This window comes from Castanea sativa, chromosome 1, assembly GCF_040712315.1.
Source record: "Castanea sativa cultivar Marrone di Chiusa Pesio chromosome 1, ASM4071231v1".
Classification (NCBI taxonomy): domain Eukaryota; kingdom Viridiplantae; phylum Streptophyta; class Magnoliopsida; order Fagales; family Fagaceae; genus Castanea; species Castanea sativa.
Genome location: NC_134013.1, coordinates 73,716,607 through 73,738,817, shown reverse-complemented (window position 1 = coordinate 73,738,817; position 22,211 = coordinate 73,716,607). Strand labels below are relative to the sequence as shown.

Here is a 22,211-nt window from a genome sequence, read left to right as displayed (position 1 = left end):
ATGAATGCTCCTGCTACTGAAAATCTAGATCCAGTAATTAATATTGATGAGAATGAAGAATCTATAGAAAATAATGATATCAAACTTGAAGAAAATCCATTTGAACAAAAGAAAAGGAAAAGGACTTCTGTGATTTGGAATGACTTTAATGAAATTATTCTTCCTGATGGAACAAAAAAGGTTCAATGTATTCATTGCCTTAAAAGACTTGCCTTCAGCAATAATGGTGCAACACAATACCATAGGCACTTGAAAGGTTGTCTAAGTCGTAAACTAGCTGATAAGAAGCAAAAACAGTTAGCTGTAAATAAAGGTGGGGTGGAAAGTGAGGTGGCAATAGCAAACTTTAAGTATGACCATGCCAAGATTAAGGAAAAGGCTTCACATATGATCCTTGTGCATGAATACCCTTTTAATATGATGAAGCATGAGGTTTTTAATGTTTTTATGAAAACTGTTACTCCATATTACCAGAAAATTTCACACAATACTGCAAGGAATGATTGCATTTCTACTTTTGAGTTGAAGAAGAAAAAATTGAAGACTATGCTTGGTAGTGTCAATAGAGTTAACCTTACTGCAGATTTTTGGAAATATGGACAAAAAATTGGGTATATGTGTCTCACCTGTCATTTTGTTGACTCTAGTTGGAAATTACAAAAACGAATTATAAATTTTTGTCATGTACCACCTCCACATTCTGGAGTTGTAATTTCTGATGCTATCTTTAAGTCTTTGCTTGATTGGGGGCTTGAAAACAAGGTGTGTACAATAACCTTGGACAATGCTAACAACAATGATGCAGTTGTAAGAATTTTGAAAGATGCTATCAAAAGGAAGCTCATGTTGGGTGGCAAGATCTTTCATGTACATTGTTGTGCACGTATCATTAATTTGTTGGTACAAGATGGGTTGAGTGAGATTGAAACGAAGATTGAAAATGTCCATGAGAGTGTGAAATATCTAATTGCATCAGAAGCTCGTCTTATAAAGTTTGGTGAGATTGCAAAGCAATTACCGTCCAAGAAGTTGATCTTAGATTTTCCCACTTGTTGGAATGCAATATGCAATGTTGGCTACTGCCTTGGAGTTTAGAGAGGTGTTCCCTAGGTACAAAGATAGAGATGCGGGGTATAATTGGCTGCCTAGTAATGAAGATTGGGATATGACAGAACATGTGTGCAATTTTTTATCAGTTTTTGAAGAAGTCACAAATGTCATATCAGGAAGTGAATATCCAACTGCAAATATGTTCCTTCTTGAGGTTTGGAAGATAAAAGAAGTTTTAAATGAGAAGTCACTTGATGAAAATGATTACATTAGTGTTATGTCATGTAAGATGAAGTTAAAGTTTGACAAATATTGGGGTGAATGCAACTTTGTAATGGTCATAGCTGCTGTATTAATCAGTTCAAAATACCTTTGATAAACTTTTCAATTTCAAAGATCTATCATGGGTTTGAAGTAGCTAGAAACATTGATCGTGTTCATGATTCCTTATATCAACTTTATAATGAATATGTTGTGGACTATACTTCATGCAATGCTGGACAAAGTGCATCAAAATCCACTGAAGGTAGTAGCAGTGTTGGTGGCAATAATTCAAAGTTTAAAACTAGAGGTGGAATGAAATTTGATCTATTTGTTAGAAATGATGATAACATACAACCAGCAAAATTAGATTTGGATGTGTACTTGGAAGAAGGTGTCTATTTATGCTCAGATGATTCAGACTTAGACTTGATGCTTTGGAGTGGTGGAAGGCTAACAACCTAAAATTTCATATTCTCTCAAAAATAGCATCTGACATACTTTCCAATCCCATCACCACAGTAGCTTCAGAATCTGCATTCTCTACAGAAGGTAGAGTAATTGATGTGTATCGAGCTTCTTTATCAACAAAAATTGTACAAGCTTTACTTTGTGGCGGTGATTGGGTTCGACCTCTTTACAAAACTAAGAAACAATCAAAAGTAAGTGTTCATCACATTTATTAATTCTTTTCCGAAAAACAACTTAAATTTATTTTAATTTTTGTCTATTGTAATTGTAACAAAGACTTGGAATCTTAAGCTTCTAATTTTTTTTTGTAGGTTGAACCAGGGTCTACTAGCATCACGGAGATAGCCATACCTTTTCCAAAATGATGGTATCTTAAGTGTATTGTTTAGTATGTGTGTGTCTTTTTTTTTCATTAAATGTTTTTTTTATAGTTTTTTTTTTATAATGTTCTTGAAAGTTTATATTTGCTTTTACATGCAGTTGGAAGGATTTTTTGTTGTGGATGTTAGTTTTTTGTGTTTGCAAGAGGGTGTAATTGGTATATGCTTTGTTATTTGATAATGGTCTTTTATATCTATGATTTTCTTATATTTGCAAAGGGCATGTTATGTTGATATGGTGCATATTGATAATACAACCATAATAATGTAAAATTGATTTTCTCTTAATTTACTGAATATTGGCTATAATTATCATCTTTCCCTATAATTTCTAATGTCTTTTTATTATTTTTGGTTGTTTGTATGCAGGTTGTTGGTTTTTAGATCTGGTGCATATTAAAGACCTTTCGGTGAAATATATTCTAATCTGGTGGTTTTTTGATCTGGTGTAGAAAGTGAAAGACCTAGATTTGTGAATGATAGATGGTCTTTTGTTTTAAAAAAACTAAATATTCTTTTTGTTAATGGCATGGTGCATATGATAACTTAGCATATGGTGATATGGATACTTTTGAAATGTCATGTCAAGAGAGTCCTTTTTTTGTTTTTGAAGATTATATATAGCTGCATAGATGACAAGTATATTTGTGAAGGAATTGTATTTTGAACAAATATTAAAGCTAGAGACAAGGAATTATGAATGGATAGATTTAATTATGTAAAGCTTTAATTTGAGCAATTGCTAATCACAGGTAGAATTAGAAGCATGAACAAATGAGTATATTATTTTCTTATTTTTGTTTACTTGATTGTTGGAGATTTGAGCAGATTTGAGCAGTTGATAATGCAATTTTATTAGATCCTAAGCAAAAAAGCTTGACTTGAGCTTGAGTTTGAGCTTGATATTAAGCTCGAGCTTGGCTTGATTAATTTATCAAGTCAAGCTAAGCCAAGCTGAGCTCAAAGTTTTCTCACAAGCTCAAGTTCAAACATTATATTTAGGCTTGTCTTGAACTCGAGCCAAGCTTGAGCATTTTATTTTTACTGACGAGCCAAGCTCAAACAGGCACTACTCGCTTGAGCTTGGCTCGTTTACATCCCTATACCCAACCAATACAGGAGTGGTGGGCCATGGGTCAGAGGTAAGAGAGGGTATGGTCTGGCGGTGGGGAGAAGGGGGGAGCCTATTCTAGGGTTCTCGCTCAAACTCTTTTGAAATGTCCTGGTGGGATGACTTATCACCCAAAGAGAAGGGAAAATGAGTTGGAACCACTAGGTACATGCCGTGAGGAATAATGAGAGAGAATGTCCACCCTATTACAGATAGGAATGACATGGTGAACAAGCAAACAAAATAGAATTCTTTGTCTGGTAATGGGATGTGGCACGACCAGCACAGGTAAATGGTGGTGGCTAGACAGCTGACAAACTAGTGAGTAGTCTGAAAGTACACCCTGTTGAGGGGAAAATTTCGATGTTCCCAAGTAGAATATAGGGTAGCCAAGCCGAAACTCAATGATGGGCCCTTGAAATAAAGCCCAAAGGCTTTCGGTGTCATGTAAGCCCACCTAAGCAAGAGATGCAGGCTGCACCCTAACAAGAAGATAACAATAAAGCCCAATAAATACGTTATTGTTGTTAGTTTGTTATATTTTTAGTCATTTTACAGCATCATAATCCAAATCAGTCCTCTAGCAGTATGGTATTATCTCCAGCGGTAGGGTAATTTCAAGTTAATAAGTGTGTTTACATGGTAAAAATTATATGTTTTCCTTATTATTATTAAGTCAACATAAGGGAAAACTTCCATAGTATCCAAAACATTATGGCTTTCATTATAACAATGATAAACAGGAATTAAAGGCTTCATGATTACAAATAAAAGAGGAAAAATAGGATGGAATGAAGGGAGAGAGAGCATGTCTAGCCGTGTGCATCGGTTGGTTAAGTTTGTCCCCTTAATCATGCACTTAAATGATTTTCCCTATGTAATGCTCTTTTAGTTTTTTAGTCAAACATGAGTGAGTTCGTACCTTTCATAGGAGTAACTTTAAGTGTTAGAAATGTATGTCTTTAATGAGAATGATTTTAATATGAAGTTTTTGTGCCTTTTAAGAGAAAAGCCTTAGTATTGATGTTCATATGCCTTTCATGAGAAAGGGCTTTTGTAATGTGTTCTTGGAAGAGTATTTTGATACGTTTTGAGATGTGTAGAGATGGTAAGAAATATATATGTGTGTGTGTGTGTGTGTGTGTATTGTGAGATATGGTGTTTGTAATATGTATGGGAATTATATTTAGATACTTTGTTGGACATGGATCTTGTATATGTATACTTTGTGAGACATGGAGTTTAAAAATATATGAGGGGTATGTATGGGTATTTTGTGAGGAATGTGTTTGTAAAGTATATGGAAGTGTGTGATAGATAATATGAATGTTAAATATAGTAAATACATGAGATTATTTGTGTTATGGGTTATGTTGCTTTCTAAGAAGGGAGGTTTTATATGAGAAATAAAGAACGAGATGGAGATGTGTTTTTGGGCAGCAAAAATGATGAAGTTTCAGAACAATGGAGTGTGGGAAAAATGGGTAATGGATAATGGTGTGTTGTAATATGTGTGTTGTGTTATCTATGAAGAGAGATTTTGTAAGAGAGATGAGGAAGTATGAAAATGTGTATGTGGCAGCAAAAATGAGTGAAGTTTCAGAACAATGGAGTGGGATGGATCCCCCCCTCTAGTGTGTAGCTTGGTCCTCTTTATATAGAGCCAAGCTATGTAACTAAATCAGAACTTAGTTGAAGGGAAAATAGCAAATAAGGGAAAGTCCTTGACAATGTAAGTGATCTCATTAGACGGATTTTGTTTTTTAGCCAAAAGAAGAAAAGCTAGAGACTTAAATGTTGCTGACACAGCTGGATGATGTCATATGAATGACATCTTTTGCTTGGAGAAAAATACTTGACATTAAATTCATGGTTTAGCTAAAAAGGGTAAGATAATCTTTATGGGATCCTCTTTGTTTCTTTGGGTATGACAGCAAGCTGCTGAGATGAGCAAATGCTATCATTTTTAGGACATGTGTCAACCTACTGGAGCTTTTATAGAAGCTGTTTGCAACTTCCGCTGGAGCTGTTGCAGCTTCTGCAAAAGCTATTACAGCTTCCGCTGGAGCTGTTGCAGGTTGTGCAGAAGATGCTGCAACTTCCGCTGGAATTGTTATTGGTATTTTCGGCTAAGTTTCCTCTCTTGGAAAAATTGGTATGTTTAGTAACTGTTTTTTTCCTTAGTTTTCTATTTTCAAAAACAATTTTCTGTTTTCTAAGGCAAAAAACTTGTTTGGTAACTGTTTTTAGGCAAAAATAAAAAACTATTTTCAATTTTCATATTGTGAAGGAAACTAAAAACTGGTCTGGAGCTGTTTTAGTTTTTCAGTTTTCCCTCACCTAAGAAAACACGCTAAAACACGGCTGAAAACAGCCAATTAATGAACCAGCACACTAGTTCGACCCACAAGAATGACAAAAAGTTTTTCCGGCGCCTCTTTTTTTTTTTCACTCAATATTTTAGCGCCTAACTCTGATAACCCTTTATCTTGCTTTGCGCCTCCACTGCCTCCCTCTTGCTCACAGAGAAAACCTTGATTGAGAGAACAACTTGTAAGGTAAGTGAATGGTCTTTTCCTTTTTTCTTTGTTTATGGATTATTCCGAAATTGCTAGAAGTTTGCTATGTATTTTGCGTTGAATCTGGGTTTATTCAGAATGGGTATTTTTAGTGTGTGTTTGGTTTGGGATTTTGGGGTTTTGGGTTTGCTCTGGTTGTGTTGGTATGCTTGTGGGTTCTATGGTGTTGGGTTTGTGTGTGTCTTGCATTTCTGTTCAATATATATATGCTTTGTTTAATATGCTTTGTTTAATCAAAAACTGTCCTATATATATAAATTCCAAATTGAAGGCTTGAGAAAGTCCTTGATCCCATGGAGTTTATTCAAGTGCGAGGGAAACAATGAGAAACAGTCCACGGTGATACAATCTAATGTTAATTCAAATATAGAAACTTGTCTGCAATGGCATATTCAAATTGAAATTAGTAATCAATGCTTGAACATGTTATCACATTCACAGCTAAAAAATTAAATAAAAAAATAGACAAGTGTTTTGGAGCAGAAGCTGGTACTTCCTTGCCATATTCTTAATTTTAAAACTTTCCATTTTCTTTGAATATTTTTAGCCCTTATCTTGGATTTTTAAATTAGTAAAATGAAAAACAAGCATTGAGGGTTTGCTTGATCAACCCATGGAAATTTAGTGGCTTAATCTTATTCTGATTGGTATTTTAAGGAATATGTATGTGGCCATTTGAGAATTGCTGTTGTCAGTCAAATTGATGTTATGACTTTCGTTCAAACTTCTCATGAATGTTTCTGCTTCTAGTTTATATTTTTGTTGTTGATGATTGCTTTTTGGTAATGGCCTTAATTAGAGTGATAGATTTCTCTATGATGTTATATAAAATAATGGTTCTTTTTAATTTCCATGGGATGTTCAAATGCATGCTAAATTTTTTTTTTTTTATGTTTCTCTGGCTACCTTGATGTATATGGATAGGACCATTTGAATTTTTCTTCTATGATGGCTTTAAAAGAAGTTGCACTAGAGATTCTTCTATAATAAGGAGTTTATAAATTATATAAACAAAAAATCACAAAGTTCATAAAAATTTAGGTAGAAGGATGTAAGGACCAAAAACTCATAAAACCAGCTTAAAAACGTTACTGCTGCTTTATTCACTTAAAAGTCCTCGTACAATACATTTGGTAGAGAGGGTTCAACAACAAAAAGCCCCCCTCTATAATGCCCCGACTCTTATTTATACTATTTGCTCTTTTCATCATGGCTCTACACCTCACAATCTACTATGTTTTTCCTTCTGACACCTGTCTGTCGGTAATGGAGCAGAGTTCTAGCTTTGCATTCAACACTGTTCAGGTCATATCCACATTAATGCAACGGATTGATCTGATATCTTCCAATTAATGCGGTCAGAATGGTTGTTGCCGGGCATTTAATGCATCTCTCTAATTTAGCCTACCACCTTCGGATATTTGTAACCCTTATGTCAGCAATGCCCATGCCACATCATCTTCGGATATTTTCAGGTAACTTCCCTTACTCCTTTGCTCCAACTTACCTACTGTATGTCGGCCTTCCTCTCTTCGGGTCTTCGGGTTCTCGGGTCCTCGGAACCTCACAAAGGATATTAGAAAAGTCAGCTTGAGAATTGTTAGGAGCTTGGTAATGAAGAGAGGTTTTGCTGGATTTGTGTGGTAATTATTGTGTTTTTTTTTTTTCTAAGGGGTTGAGTTTTAACAATTTGGGTTGTTTTCTGGTTTTAGTTTGATCTGTTCTTGTCAGTTGTTGAGTGTTTGTATCCTGTTTATGGTGAGTTCTTTTTTTTTATTATCAGGCATTTGTTGTATATAATAATTTTGACTCATAATAGGAACAAAAAATGTCAGACAAAGGGGAAAGTGAGATGACGAGTATTTTGACTCATAATCAATGCATTCTAGGTGAAAATGTATCTTCTATATAACAGACAAATCAAACTAAGACCACAATCAGGTTATCCAAATTACTTTTTTGGGGTTTAATCATGACTAGCCAAGCTTGTTTTGCTGTCGGATGTCCCAAGTATGACTAAACTCTTCTCTCTGGTTTGGGTTCAGCCATTTTACCCTTAGGCCAATAAAATGTTTTATTTATGTTGATAATGTTTTATTTATATTAATAAAAAGCACTATTTGAGATCAAATTTGTTGTTTAATTCTCTAGGATGAATGCTGAACCAAATTATTTTAGCAGTTCATCCTCTTCAGATGAGGAAGAGGACAATGATATGTTCTTCCTACTAATGTTTGTTCACAATAAAAACAACTATATTCCTAAGGAGCCTCAACATATTTCTATGTTGACTGGTGATGCATTTATAAAAGAGATATTGAATGACAATCCTCGAACATGTTATGAGTTATTCCGCATGGATAGGCCAATATTTACAAGTCTCTGTAACTATTAGAGATCACATAAGTTCTTAACAAACTCACGCTAGATCACAATGGAGGAGGCAGTTGGTATGTTCGTATTAATAGTGGGACATAATGTGAGGATAAGAGTAATATCAGATTGTTTTCAACAATGCCATGTTATTTTAGTTTTATTTTTTGGATGAAATTGATTCCCTGGCATTGATGCCATGTAGTAAACTTTTTAATTATTGATTATCTTTTATAACACTTGATAATTGTTATAGTTTCAGTCTTACTTGTATGATTAAAGTTTTAGGCTTGAATGTTATATACGAAACAATTGATTTATAATTTCTTTAGGTGTGAGGATTTTAAATACTTTGCAGCAAACATGTTTTTGAATTAGAATAAATATAATTTAAAAAAAAATATTAACCAAAGAAAACAAAATTCAACTTTTTCAAAAACAACTACCAAACAAATTTCCTGAATTTTGTTCTTGAAAAATGTGTTTTTCAAAACAACTAACCAAACGTGTTTTTCATTTTGAAAACAGAAAATAAAAAAAATTTTTTTTTTTTCTTTTTCCTTTGAAAACAAGAAAACGAAAATAGAAAACAAAAATAGTTACCAAACATGCCCTTATATGTTTAATCTATATATAATTTTGGTAAGTAATAGACTAGTTGGTTGATATTTGATGAAGTTTTAGAGATGTAATTATGGGTTTTTTTTTTTTGTTTGTATTTTAACCAAATCTTGGAGAGTAAAGAGAGCATCTAATGCTAGATATGAGATACTAATATATATTTAGTCATGTGCTTGGAATTGATTTATATGAAATTAATAATATAATTAATATGGAATGATATAATTATATTTTAAAACTTATATTATATGATGGACATTAATTTTTATGTAAAGAGCATGAGGAGTTTTATCATTTTAAGTGTTATGTGATATGAGAGGCTTACCAAACGTTACCTATTGCACACTGACCCATCAGAGTTTAGGGAATTAGGGAAGACATGCCAAGCAATATGCTTTCCTTTATCAACTTTGAACCACTGGAATTTTACTAAACATACTTCTTAGCCCTCCAAACCACGACTCCCAAAATTCCCCCGATGACTTATGAGCTTGGATCGTGAGCCAAAAATGAGATGATGTGCTATGAGCTTGAACCATGGGCTTTGACGTCTTTTTTGTGTAAATATGGGCTCTTTTGGGCTTTAGAAGAGATTTTCTCAAAATCTATGATGGTGTTGACATGGTGCGGGTCGCCAATGAAATGAAGCCATGTGATGTGAAAAATTTGTCCTCAACACACCCACACCCAAACGAAAGTGGTTAAAGGGAAAAACAGTAAAAACCCAGTCACGACAAGTAGTATATAAGGAGCCTCCACTGTGAACAGTAGACAACATCAACACGATCATCACAATCACAACAATATCACAACAGCAAAAAGAACACGGAAGTAACAAGAAAGAAGATGGTAGAAAACAGAGTAGCAAACTTAGAAAAAGAAAGCTAGGGAGAAAAACAGAGAGAGTAGGCAAGAGTAAGATGGTAGGCATGCACCAATAGGTTAATCTCTTCTCTCAAAGTAGGTAATTTCTACATCAGGATCTTTCTACGAGGTTATCCACATTGAGGAAGTGGTTCCCTCATTGGTTTTAGTTCCGTAATATAACTGAGCACGGCAGACTAATCATTCTTCTTTGATTTTGTTGTTTAAGCATCAGTATCGTTTTTCTTTTATCTTTGCCTTTTTTTTTTTTTACAATGCGTTTCTTGTTGTTGTGTTGTTCTCTTCTTTATCCTAATTGAGTATCTTTTGTTTATTTTGGCTAACAGTAAGCGCGTTTCCCTTACTGTTGTTATATTATATTTGTCTGTCGTAACTCTTTTGTAACAGTTTCATTTGCCACGAGCGTGTGACCAAAGTTTTCAACAAAGGGGTCTTAGTTTGTGCACAAGCCGGTTTGAGGTGAGTTGCAATCGAACCAGTCTCGACTTTTCAACCTAGAACCTTTGGGCCTTAGTGTGGCAGGAGGTAGCCTAGCCCACAAATCTCAAAAAGGCCCACTACAACCTGTTTATTAGATTTTATCGAAATGAAGAAAAAATAAGTTAGTATTAACCAAATTGATATGAATTATGAAAAACCAAACAAATAAATATTCTTAATATAAAATTCAGAAATAACGAGTAACTGTATTACAAATAATCATTCAAAACTAAAGCATTTCTCAGTATCATAAATAATCAATTATAATATCTCAAAGAAAATAAACCATAACAACTAATAAGTTTATATACCTAGGGTTTGAAGGGTATATTGGTAAAATGCCATTAATTAAATGGGTCAAACAGGTTAAACGAATTTCATGTGATAGACACTAACTAAACCCGTTTATTAGACGGGTTAATCGTGTCAACCCGAATATGACACGAATCATTAAGCTTCAACTCATAACCTACTAATTTCGTGTTGTGTCGTGTCGTGTTAGGTTCATGGGTCATGTCCAATTTTGTCACCCCTACTTAATACATATTGCTTAATTTAATGAAAATAATAATTTATTTCTCACTATGAAATCTATTGTTTTAAATTATTTAGAACATGTTCGTTTAATAAACTTCATAATTTCATTATTCATGGAAATGATAGAGTTTTTGGTTAAATTAGTTCTATATATAAAAAGTTAAATCCTTTTAACATTGGATCAAGCAAAAAAAAAACATGTTTAATGTTTTGGTCCATTTATTTTGATTGAAAATTTTGTGTGTTTTTTGCGTTTTTCAGTGTTTAGTAGTATCATAAAGAATGAGTCAAATAATAACTATCTTTAGTCAATTATGACTTCTATCGTTTGTCTCAAAAAAGAAAAAGTATGACTTATTTTTTAGATATTGTTTTCTATTAAAATTTTTTTGAAATTTTTTTTATCTCAAGGCAAGTTATTTTTTTTTTTTTGAAAACAACTTTATCTCAAGACAAGTTAAATAAGAGAAGTTAAAAGATTACTTTGTATTTTTCAACTCATTTAAGGTTGTTATCAAATATAAAAAAATTAAATATTTTTTTAGAAAATACTTTCTATAAGATGAGTTATTTTCTAGAAAATATTAAAGTCAAAATAAACAAAGCTACTAAAAAGTCAAGCTCATTGTTTTTCAATATTTATTCTAGATCATGAGGAATAACAACCATATCGAATTCTCGTTGAAATGATAAGTGGGAAGAATTTCATTATCATAAACTTAAATGTCAGACATTAATCTTTTTCGTGTTTTTTTTCTTATAATTTGTAAATTTTCTGTTGGTTATAATAATTTATTCCGTGGAGAAAGATTATTAATATTTTAGTTGTTATGAAATTGCCTTCGGGAGAATAGTAAGGGTATGTTTGCTAATTGTTTTTTCCTCTTATTTTCTATTTTCAAAAATAGTTTTCTATTTTTGAGACTAAAAAATTTGTTTGGCAACTCAAAATGGACAGAAAACAAAAATTGTTTTCAAAACTCAATTTTTGAAGGAAATTAAAATATGCAAAAGGTTGTTTTCAGTTTCTAATTTTTAAAAGTCAATGAAAAAACGTATTTAATTTAATGAATTTGTCTCATTTAATGAGTTAGTATTAGAGTTCAAATCCTAGTAACAACATATTTTAGTATTTTCTTCTACTTTTTTGCTTCAAAAAACTATCTTTTTAATTTTAACTAACTAAACATGTTTTTGATTTCAAAACTACAAGAAAATTGTTTTTTCTTTATATTCCCAAAAACAAGTTTTTGAAAATAGAAAATAAAAACTATTACCAAGCATAACCTAAGTGATTTTGTTTTAGTGAAGCCTTGCATATTTGTGAAAAAAAGGTTTACAAGCATGTGGTTGTTGTCACGTGCTTGATGGCATAGCATAATGCATATTACATTTTTAATACTAAAGCACACTATACACTCTATTAAAAAAACCATTATAATTTTTAATGGAGGGTGAGACTATGAGACAAGTATATTATACACAACACACTCTTAAGTAATATGTGACAATTATTCCAGATTCCTCTATTTTTTTAAGAAACAACACTCACTAGAAAGAATGGATAAACTATGACATATCCCATATTATTAAATGATAAAAATGTGATATTTATGTTTAGGAACTTTTATATCATAATCTCTTTCATAAAATCTCTTTTATAAAAAACCAAAAAGATAAATATTAGAATTTGAGTAAAAACAAGCTACAATTTATCATTCATGTCTAATTTTCGAATGAAGAGTCTTTCATCTCTAAACATTATATAAGGTTTTCCTTTTTAAGCTCAAAATACATATCTACTTCCTAAAAATTGAAATTTTCACTCCTTGAACTTATCATAATATCCTTATCTTAAAAGAATTATTAAAAATCGTGCTAATATAACTTAAATGATATTATGACATTTTAATTTGAGAAGATTTGTAAAATTTTTCATTACTAAGCATATATTTTAAAATCAAGATATAGAATTTGGGACAGAGGTAGATTTATATATGATAATATAGTAAAATGAACCATCAATAATTGCCTTTCATCTAGAATACTTTAACATACCACAATTATTGTAGGTTGCAACTTATACAATGGTAAACTTATAAAAACTTATTTGGAGGTAAATTTTTTTCAATAGTTAATACTAGTCTCTTGCACTCTCAATACTCATGCTTAGAGAGAGAGAGAGAAAGAGAGAGAGAGAGAGAGATTAAAAGTCCATTGTATAATAGTCTTTTTGTTTAGATGAGAAATTTTCTAGGTGTGAAAGAATTTTAAAAGCTTTAGTAGTTATAATATAAATATGGGGAAAAAATTGGGATAGTTTTAATGAATTGCAAATTATTTTTTTGTCCTTAATTTTTATTTTTGGGAAAATTATTTTTGAATAAACAATAAGAGTAGTTTTAAAAATAATGAAAATTTGACATCAAGATTTCTATTCTAATTTTTTTGATACGAGATAAAAATTCTACTTTAAAATAATCTAAGGTAGCGTTTGGTATGAGGGAATTTACATTACTCTTAGCATCCAAATTCCTGGAAATGTAATGTCTTGCGATCTAGATGCCTAGCAATGTAACTATTCCTATGTTTTGTTTAATTAGGAATCTAATAAGATTCTTAGGAATGTAAGATTATAATGTTTGGTTTATTTTCAAGAATCTTAACTGAATTATTTATTCTTTCCATTCTATCCTTAGATTTGTAAATTTAATATAAGTCTTTAAAAAAAAAAAATATTTCTCTAAATAAATAATGAAAAACAAAATATAAACTATAAATTACGACAAATTTATTAAAACTATAGTCTAAAAGAAGAAAACATGAATATATTAACAGAGTTGTCTATTCTATTTATGTTGTTTTAGCAGAAGGAGATAATGTTGTTTTGACGGGAAGAGATAAAAACAAAGGAAAAGATATTAATAATTTGTTTTATATTTTATCTCAATTGCTTAAATGATAAGGAACAGTGGTTAAAATTGTCAATTTATAAAAAATATAATTTACTTTAAGTTTGGAAATCTGGATACCCAACTATTTTAAAAGGAATCCACATTCCTACTGAAACATTCTAAAAAAAAAAACATTCTTACTAAAGGGGATTAAAGAGGGAATCTAGCTTCCCCTTACCCCATACCAAACGCCACATAAGTGTATATGTGTGTAAAACTTCTTACTAGAGACTTGAACCCGGTTCTTATCCTCCACACCTTGTAAGCATTTATACTTGTGGGATGACCATGGTACTAAAGATATGTGGTGGTAAAATTTATATTCTAATTATATATTCAGATGATACAATAATGCAAAATAGTTTTCTACAAAAATATAAAGTTTGCTTCCTAATTTCTTTCTCAAAATGGTTGAGGGTTTAATAGGGACATGGTTCGAGCTGCGAGGTTAGCCGCATGTTGTAATTATCTTTGAAAAAAAAAAAAAAAGGTTTGCTTCCTAATTTAAATGCAAGTTTTTTAGTCTTAAAATTTTTGTAAACATACCAAATACGTTCTTTCATAACCTTACTATCCGTGGCATTTGCTATATAATTTGGTAAAATTCGACGAAGTCACTTGATGATTAACACTCCATTATAACAACAGGATTACGGAGTGGCTAATTTGGTATTTATAATTTTTTTTAGCAATAAGATATTTTTTAAATTTTAGGAATCAAAATAAAGCATGATATCCCATCAAAAAAAAAAAAAGCATGATGCAATTTTAGGGATTAATTCTATATTTGCACATCTTTTTATTATTACAACAATATATCTAGTAGAAAAAAGAAATTAATGTGCTTAGCTAATATAAATGAAAATTTTGGAATAAAAAAAAATTATAAAAATGAAAATTTGGACCACAAGGTATGTGTGTTTGGCATTTCTTTCCATTATCTCATGGTACTGAATGACGTTCACATTCACTTAGTCTTACAGTTCTAGAAAAACATAGACAATTTGGAACTAATAAAAATAAAAGCGTAAGACACAGAAAAAAAAGGATTAGAAAAACAGAGAAAGAAAGAAAGAAATGTTTATTAGATTATAGATGATAATTATTAATGAATAATAGTTTATTAACTATAGTTGTATTTTATTATCAATAAAAAAATTATAATTGTATTTTTATCGGATTTATTTTTATTCGACTTATTTTTTTAAGTTTAAAGTTTAAACCAAATAAGTTATTCAAATAAAACTAAAATAATAAAGAAATAAAACATAAAATTAAAAATGAAAATTTAAAAAGAGATGCTTGATTAGAGTAGACGATAATGAATTCAGATTTTAAAAGGGGTTTTTTTTTTTTTTTTGGGGTTGATGTATATGAATTTTTATAGTTGATTAACATTCCAACAATCCTCGTTTCGCCGCTTGTTACTTGCCTGCTACCAGAGCCCGAAACGTTTACAAAAAACCCATAAAGAAACGCGCGGCCTCAAACTCAAACTCAAAGATCTTCTTCTTCATCTTCTCCTGTGAAATGCGAAAAGGCCCAAAGACCCATTTTCAGATTCCATGTGACAAAAACAAAACTGTCCCTCATTTCTCACGTGATCCCATTTCTCTGAGCTCCCTCAACCAAATTCTCCACCTGGGTTCCCTTTAAGGTACGCTAATTCTATGTCTATCTTTTGTTTTTTTTTTTTTTTTTTTTTTGCAATTGGTTCTGTTTGGATCCGTTTGTTAAATCTGAAATTTGTTGCCTTTGTGTCATTCTGATTGACTTAGATTTGATGGGTCATTGTGATAAAGCTTGAATTTTGCTTGTATTGATGTTTATGTGGGAATTTAGTTTAAGTTCTTGAATTGTGTTAGATCTGGTAATATGGACTGTTTTTTATTTGTCTTTGTAGTCTATGGCTCTATTGCATTAATGCCCAAATTGGGTTTTTGTTGTTTACTTTGATTGAATTATAGAGTAAATGATTTAGTTCTAGCAAATATGTGGTAATTGAATTATGCAATGTGAGCTTGAAAGCCAAATTGGGTTTGAAGTTTGTGTCTTGGATGAACATTTTTTATTGAAAAAACAAAAAAAAGTATTCAATGGCTTTGGCTTAGAGCAATAATTTATTAAAAGGGTCTCTTTGTTTAGTTCTGAGTGGTAGATAGACTTCCTTGTATTCTGACAAACAAGAAGAATATCAATATATTTTGATAGTAAAAGAGGAGAGGACTGTGGAAGCAACCACAAAAAAATTGTTAAATTAATACAGTATTGCTCTTTTTGTACCTTCAGAGCTTAATCACCTGACTTCACTAGTTTAGTGTTGAGGAATTTTTATTTTGTTTGTTTTCCTCTCATTGGTTATGTAGGGTGCGTGAATAGAGAAAATTTCTATGCTGCTAAGTAAATTAAATGTTTTCTTGTTATCTTCATGTTTCATGGACATGTAACTTCTTTAGTGTATAACTTGAAATTCAAAGTTACATACTTTATTACATTTTTTTTAAGATCTATTTGTCATTCAACAGTAAGATCTTACATAAATTTATATTTGAATTAGTTGGCTTGACTACCTGTGTTAATCAAGTGAATGGAATGATTTGGCCAGGTTTCGGGATCTTGTGTTTATTGTTTCTGGATGCATGGTTCAGACATAAATTGAATTGTATCAAGAAACTGGAATAAATATGGGGCACCTAAATCCACATTTTGGAACCAATTCATCTAATGGTCTAAGGGAGGAATCTCCCATTAAGCCTTCCAGAGGTGCTTTGGCATGTATGATTAATTTCGAAATAGGTGCTGTTTTGGCTGTGATGCGGAGAAATGTACGGTGGGGAGTTCGTTATGTGGCAGATGATGATCAGCTAGAGCACTCACTCATCCATTCCTTGAAAGAATTACGGAAGCAAATTTTTTCTTGGCAACATCAGTGGCAATATATTGACCCAGCTGTGTACTTGCGACCATTTTTGGATGTCATACGATCTGATGAAACCGGTGCACCAATCACTGGAGTTGCATTGTCATCTGTTTACAAGATATTGAGCCTTGACATACTTGATCTTGATACCATGAATGTAGGTGATGCTATGCATTTGATAGTTGATGCTGTTACAAGCTGCCGGTTTGAGGTAACTGATCCTGGTTCTGAAGAAGTGGTGCTGATGAAGATACTTCAGGTTCTTCTAGCTTGCATGAAGAGTAAAGCATCAGTTAGGCTGAACAACCAGCATGTGTGCAATATTGTAAATACGTGTTTTCGTGTAGTTCATCAGGCTAGCTCTAAAGGTGAATTGTTGCAGCGGATAGCACGCCATACTATGCATGAATTAGTTAGGTGTATTTTTTCTCACCTGCCTGTTATTGACACCACGGAACATGCATTGACTAATGGAAGCAGGTCATATGTGCAGGAAGAGGTAATGATTCTTGATGCATTCTTTCTCTTTGATGCAATATTCCCTCTAGATTAAAATACATGATTCTTCCAGCACCATAGTAAGTGGGGGTGTGGTTCAATGTAATTTGGTTATAAGTCTTTAGGAGAATCTAGTACTCTGTGTTTGTGACCACCTAGTGGTTAGGAATTCTGAATGGTTTGTAGTTGAACCCTTGAATGAAAAACTATCTGATTTTTTATTAGAGCGGTGCTGTAAAGAGAACTTTGCATCCTTAAGTTCTTGGATATTTGGACCAGCATGTCTATTTTTCCCTTGTCAATTCCTAAAGCTCATCTTTCTTGTACAGGTGGGATCAGCAGACGAGGATCATACATCTGAAAGTAAGCAGCTAGAAAATGGCAATGCTGGCATTGAATCTGATGGTCAATCATCCACATATGCTTCAAAAGATCACATGGGTACTTCGGATGGTGGGATGAATGATAGTGGGACGAGTGAGAAATTAACTGAGGTTAGTAATGGAGTGGAGGCTTCTAAAAATGATGAAAACCTTATGATGGAACCCTTTGGGGTTCCTTGCATGGTCGAGATATTTCATTTCTTGTGTTCTTTGTTGAATGTTAGTGAGCACATTGAGTTTGGCCCCCGATCGAATCCTATAGCATATGATGAAGATGTTCCCTTATTTGCACTGGGCTTAATTAACTCAGCTATTGAATTGGCTGGGCCCTCAATCAGTAAACACCCCCAGTTATTGGCTATTGTTCAAGATGGATTGTTTCTTAATCTTATGCAGTTTGGTTTGTCCATGAGTCCACTGATTCTCTCAACAGTATGTAGCATTGTTCTTAATCTGTATCATCATTTACGAACAGAGCTCAAAGTACAGCTTGAAGCTTTCTTGTCATGTGTGCTTTTAAGGCTTTCCCAAAGTAAACATGGCTTGTCATACCAACAGCAGGAGGTTGCTATGGAGGCTCTAGTTGACTTCTGCAGACAGCAGACATTTATGGCTGAGATGTTTGCAAATTTTGATTGTGACGTAACCTGCAGTAATGTGTTTGAAGAGCTTGTTAACCTGTTATCAAAAAGTGCATTTCCTGTGAATGGACCTTTATCTGCAATGCACATTGTTGCCCTGGATGGCTTAATTTCCATGGTTCAGGGCATGGCTGAGAGCGTAGGGAACGAACCATTTACTTCAGAGGCTGCGGTAGATGATGAGGGATATACACCATTTTGGAGAATGGAATGTGAGAGCTATAGCGACCCTAATTGTTGGGTTCCATTTGTCCATAAGATGAAGTACATCAAGAAAAGGTTGATGGTTGGAGCAGATCACTTTAATAGGGATCCTAAGAAAGGTCTAGAATATCTTCAAGGAATGAATTTGTTGCCTGAGAAACTTGACCCTCAGAGTGTGGCATACGTTTTCAGATACACTGCTGGGTTAGATAAGAATCTTATTGGGGATTATCTGGGAAATCATGATGAATTCTGCATAAAGGTGCTTCATGAATTTGCTAGGACTTTTGATTTCCAAGGCATGAATTTAGATATTGCATTGCGTCTTTTCGTGGGAACTTTCAGATTGCCTGGAGAATCACAAAAAATACAGAGGGTGCTTGAGGCATTTGCAGAAAGATATTATGAGCAGTCACCGCATATATTGATCAACAAAGATGCCGCACTCTTGTTGTCATATTCACTTATATTGCTCAACACAGATCAACACAATTCTCAGGTAAAGAAAAAGATGACTGAAGAAGACTTTATCCGTAACAATAGGAAAATCAATGGTGGGAAAGATCTTCCTCGTGAGGTCCTATCTGAGCTGTACCACTCAATCTGTGAGAATGAAATCCAGATGGTCCCGGACCAAAGTACTGGGTCTCCAATGATGACATCAAGCCGTTGGATTAATGTGATTCACAAATCCCAAAAATCTTCCCCATTTATCATCTGTGATTCAAGAGACCTCCTCAACTATGATATGTTTGCTATCCTGTCAGGTCCAACAATCGCTGCTATGTCGGTGGTTTTTGATCAGGCGGAGCAGGAGGATGTTTTACAAACATGTGTTGATGGATTCTTGGCTGTTGCCAAAATTGCAGCAAGCTATCACCTTGATGATGTATTGGATGATTTGGTCGTGTCTCTCTGTAAATTCACAACCCTCTTGACTCCCTTATCCATTGAAGAAGCTTTTGTTGCTCTTGGAGATGACATTAAAGCCAGGATGGCAACCACAACAGTGTTCACCATAGCAAATAGGTATGGTGATTATATCCGTTCTAGCTGGAAGAACATACTGGAATGTGTCTTAAGCTTGCACAAGCTTGGCCTTCTACCTGCTCGGTTGGCTAGTGATGCGGTTGATGATATAGAGCCCCCATCTGACTCAGACCGGGGGAAACCTGCTACTACATCCTTGGCAACACCAAATATGCCATCTATCCCTACTCGTAAATCATCTGGCCTTATGGGCCGGTTCAGCCAGCTCTTATCATTTGATGTGGAGGAGCCAAGGTCACAACCAACAGAGGAAGAACTTGCTGCTCAGCAACGCACTCGTGAGACTATACAGACTTTCCACATTGATAGCATTTTTACAGAGAGCAAGTTTCTCCAAGCTGAGTCTTTATTGCAGCTTGTGAAGGCCCTTATCTTGGCTGCAGGCCAACTCCGAAAGGGAACTAGCTTCTATGAGGATGAAAACACTGCAGTCTTCTGCCTGGAGTTGCTGATTGCCATTACACTGAATAACCGAGACAGGATAATGCTTATCTGGCAAGGTGTTTATGAGCACATATCTGATATTGTTCAGTCGACTATTATGCCTTGCACTCTGGTGGAAAAGGCTGTCTTTGGGCTCCTGAAGATATGCCAGCGACTGCTTCCCTACAAGGAAAACCTGACTGACGAACTTCTCAGGTCACTTCACCTGGTTTTAAAACTTGATGCCCGGGTTGCTGATGCTTATTGTGAACACATAACGCAAGAAGTTTTGCGCCTTGTAAAGGCAAATTCAGCTCATATTCGATCCAATGCAGGTTGGCGCACAATTATTTCCTTGCTATCTATTACAGCTCGGCATCCAGAAGCATCTGACGTGGGGTTTGAGGCTCTAGCATTTATCATGTCTGATGGGACACACCTGTTGCCATCCAATTATGTTCTTTGTGTGGATGCAGCAAGGCAGTTTGCTGAGTCTCGGGTTGGGGAGGTTGATCGTTCTGTTTCTGCCCTAGATTTGATGGCAGGTTCTGTTGTTTGTCTTGTCAGCTGGTCTTGTGAGATGAATTCTGTTGGTGAGGAGGCTGCTAAGAAAGTGAATCAAGATATTGGCGAGATGTGGCTGAGGCTGGTGCAAGGATTGAGGAAAGTATGTTTAGATCAGAGAGAAGACGTGAGGAACCATGCTATTTTAATGCTACAGAGGTCTTTGGCAGGAGTGGATGGGATTCACCTTTCAAATGCCTTGTGGTTGCAGTGTTTCGATCAGGTGATCTTCACATTGCTTGATGATTTACTAGAAATTACAGTGGGGAACTCTCCAAAGGACTACCGGAATATGGATGGAACGCTTGTTCTAGCCATGAAACTCATGTCAAAAGTGTTCTTACAGTTACTATTGGATCTCTGGCAGTTACCGTCCTTCTGCAAACTATGGCTAGGAGTTCTTAATCGTATGGAGAGATACATGAACACAAAATTCAGGGGAAGGCGTAGTGAGAAGATTCATGAATTGGTTCCTGAGCTTCTCAAGAACACCCTATTTGTGATGAAGACGACAGGATTACTTGTGCCTAGTGATACCATAGGTGGGGATAGTTTTTGGCAGTTGACATGGTTGCATGTGAAGAATATAACCCCTTCTTTGCAATCAGAAGTGTTCCCTCCTCAGGAATTGGAGCAGTTGCAGGCCAAGCAATTAAAGGAAGCAGGAATTCCTGCTGCTGATGAGGCTGTGCTTGTTCAGTCCAGTGAGACCACAGTTTAAGGATAATTTTCATAAAGGAGGGTTGTTGATTGTGATGTGTCTTGGGAAATTTGAATGGCCTAAAATGTTCCTTACTGGTTTGCTAAAGTTGTACCAGCTGCAAAGGCTGTTTTCTGCAGTTGGATGTTGATAGTTATAGATTTGAGAGTTTAGACTTCATCAATTTGAAGACATTCTTGGAGGAAATGCTTAACCGAATAAGGGAAACAAACTTGGGAACCTTCCTACTTTGACAATTTGCTCCACTCCAGGGACTCATTTAGAGTGTTAGGGGAGTGCCATTCCCTGCTATAATTCCAGGGGCTGTAAGAAGATCCCTCGCTTAAATTTTGTATTTGGCTTTATTAGTTTCTGCACCAAGATTATCACATTGCACCATGTCCTCTGTATACCTAGTGTCATTATACTATGATAATACAATGGATTAGTTCAGCTGTGATTTTTTCAAAGCATCACTCAATTTTTATGGGGTCTGATATATAATTTTTTATTTTTAAAATCTTTTTACTTTGGGTAGACCATATGTTACTTTCATAGGAGACAATTTTATCAGTTCTAACTGTACAAATTTGCCATGCACACTCTATTAATTGTTTGAGAAAGACAGAAGTATATGAATTTTAGGAAATAATTTTGGGTTTTGAAATTTGAATAGCAACCACATTCATGATTGGAGCAGTAACCTGTTTCATGTACTTCCATTGTGAATTGTTTGGACTATATATATCCTATTGCCACTTTATTCCTTAACATCGTCCCCAGTACTGTCAATCATTTCTAACTACCCATATATTTCAATGAGAAAATTTTGAACATGAATTAAAAATTTTATGTAATAAATAACAATGGAGAGTTAATGTTTTCATTGTGTCTAGCACTACTATTTGTGCATTCTGCATGTGTATGCCATAAGTTAATTGGAAAAAAAAAAAAACTAAGGAATATAATAAAAAAGTACTTCTTAAAAAAAAGGAAATATAAACAATAACTTAGTGCATCATTTGGTCAACTACAAACTCTTAAGCTCCCATAAACTATAATTCTTCGACGACACAAATAAGCTCCCTTTGAATTGGTGAAAAGGTCAAGGCCGATGTTATGAACT

The 22,211-nt window shown here is 33.9% G+C and overlaps 2 protein-coding genes and 1 long non-coding RNA gene across 3 annotated transcripts; all 3 read left to right on the top strand.

Moving 5' to 3' along the window:
• Positions 1–1,095, top strand: LOC142634099 (zinc finger BED domain-containing protein RICESLEEPER 1-like). The gene has a single exon (XM_075808378.1). The coding sequence runs from the start codon at positions 1–3 to the stop codon at positions 1,093–1,095; it is 1,095 nt and encodes a 364-aa protein (XP_075664493.1).
• A 218-nt stretch (positions 1,096–1,313) lies between these two features.
• Positions 1,314–2,765, top strand: LOC142622920 (uncharacterized). The gene is made up of 3 exons (XR_012841980.1): positions 1,314–1,973; positions 2,094–2,149; positions 2,532–2,765. It is a non-coding gene; the product is annotated as an uncharacterized LOC142622920 (long non-coding RNA).
• A 12,336-nt stretch (positions 2,766–15,101) lies between these two features.
• LOC142615164 (ARF guanine-nucleotide exchange factor GNOM-like) lies at positions 15,102–21,558 on the top strand. The gene is made up of 3 exons (XM_075787867.1): positions 15,102–15,359; positions 16,308–17,121; positions 17,450–21,558. The coding sequence occupies exons 2-3, from the start codon at positions 16,387–16,389 to the stop codon at positions 21,104–21,106; spliced, it is 4,392 nt and encodes a 1,463-aa protein (XP_075643982.1). The 5' UTR covers positions 15,102–15,359; positions 16,308–16,386; the 3' UTR covers positions 21,107–21,558.
• Positions 21,559–22,211: the final 653 nt, after the last annotated feature.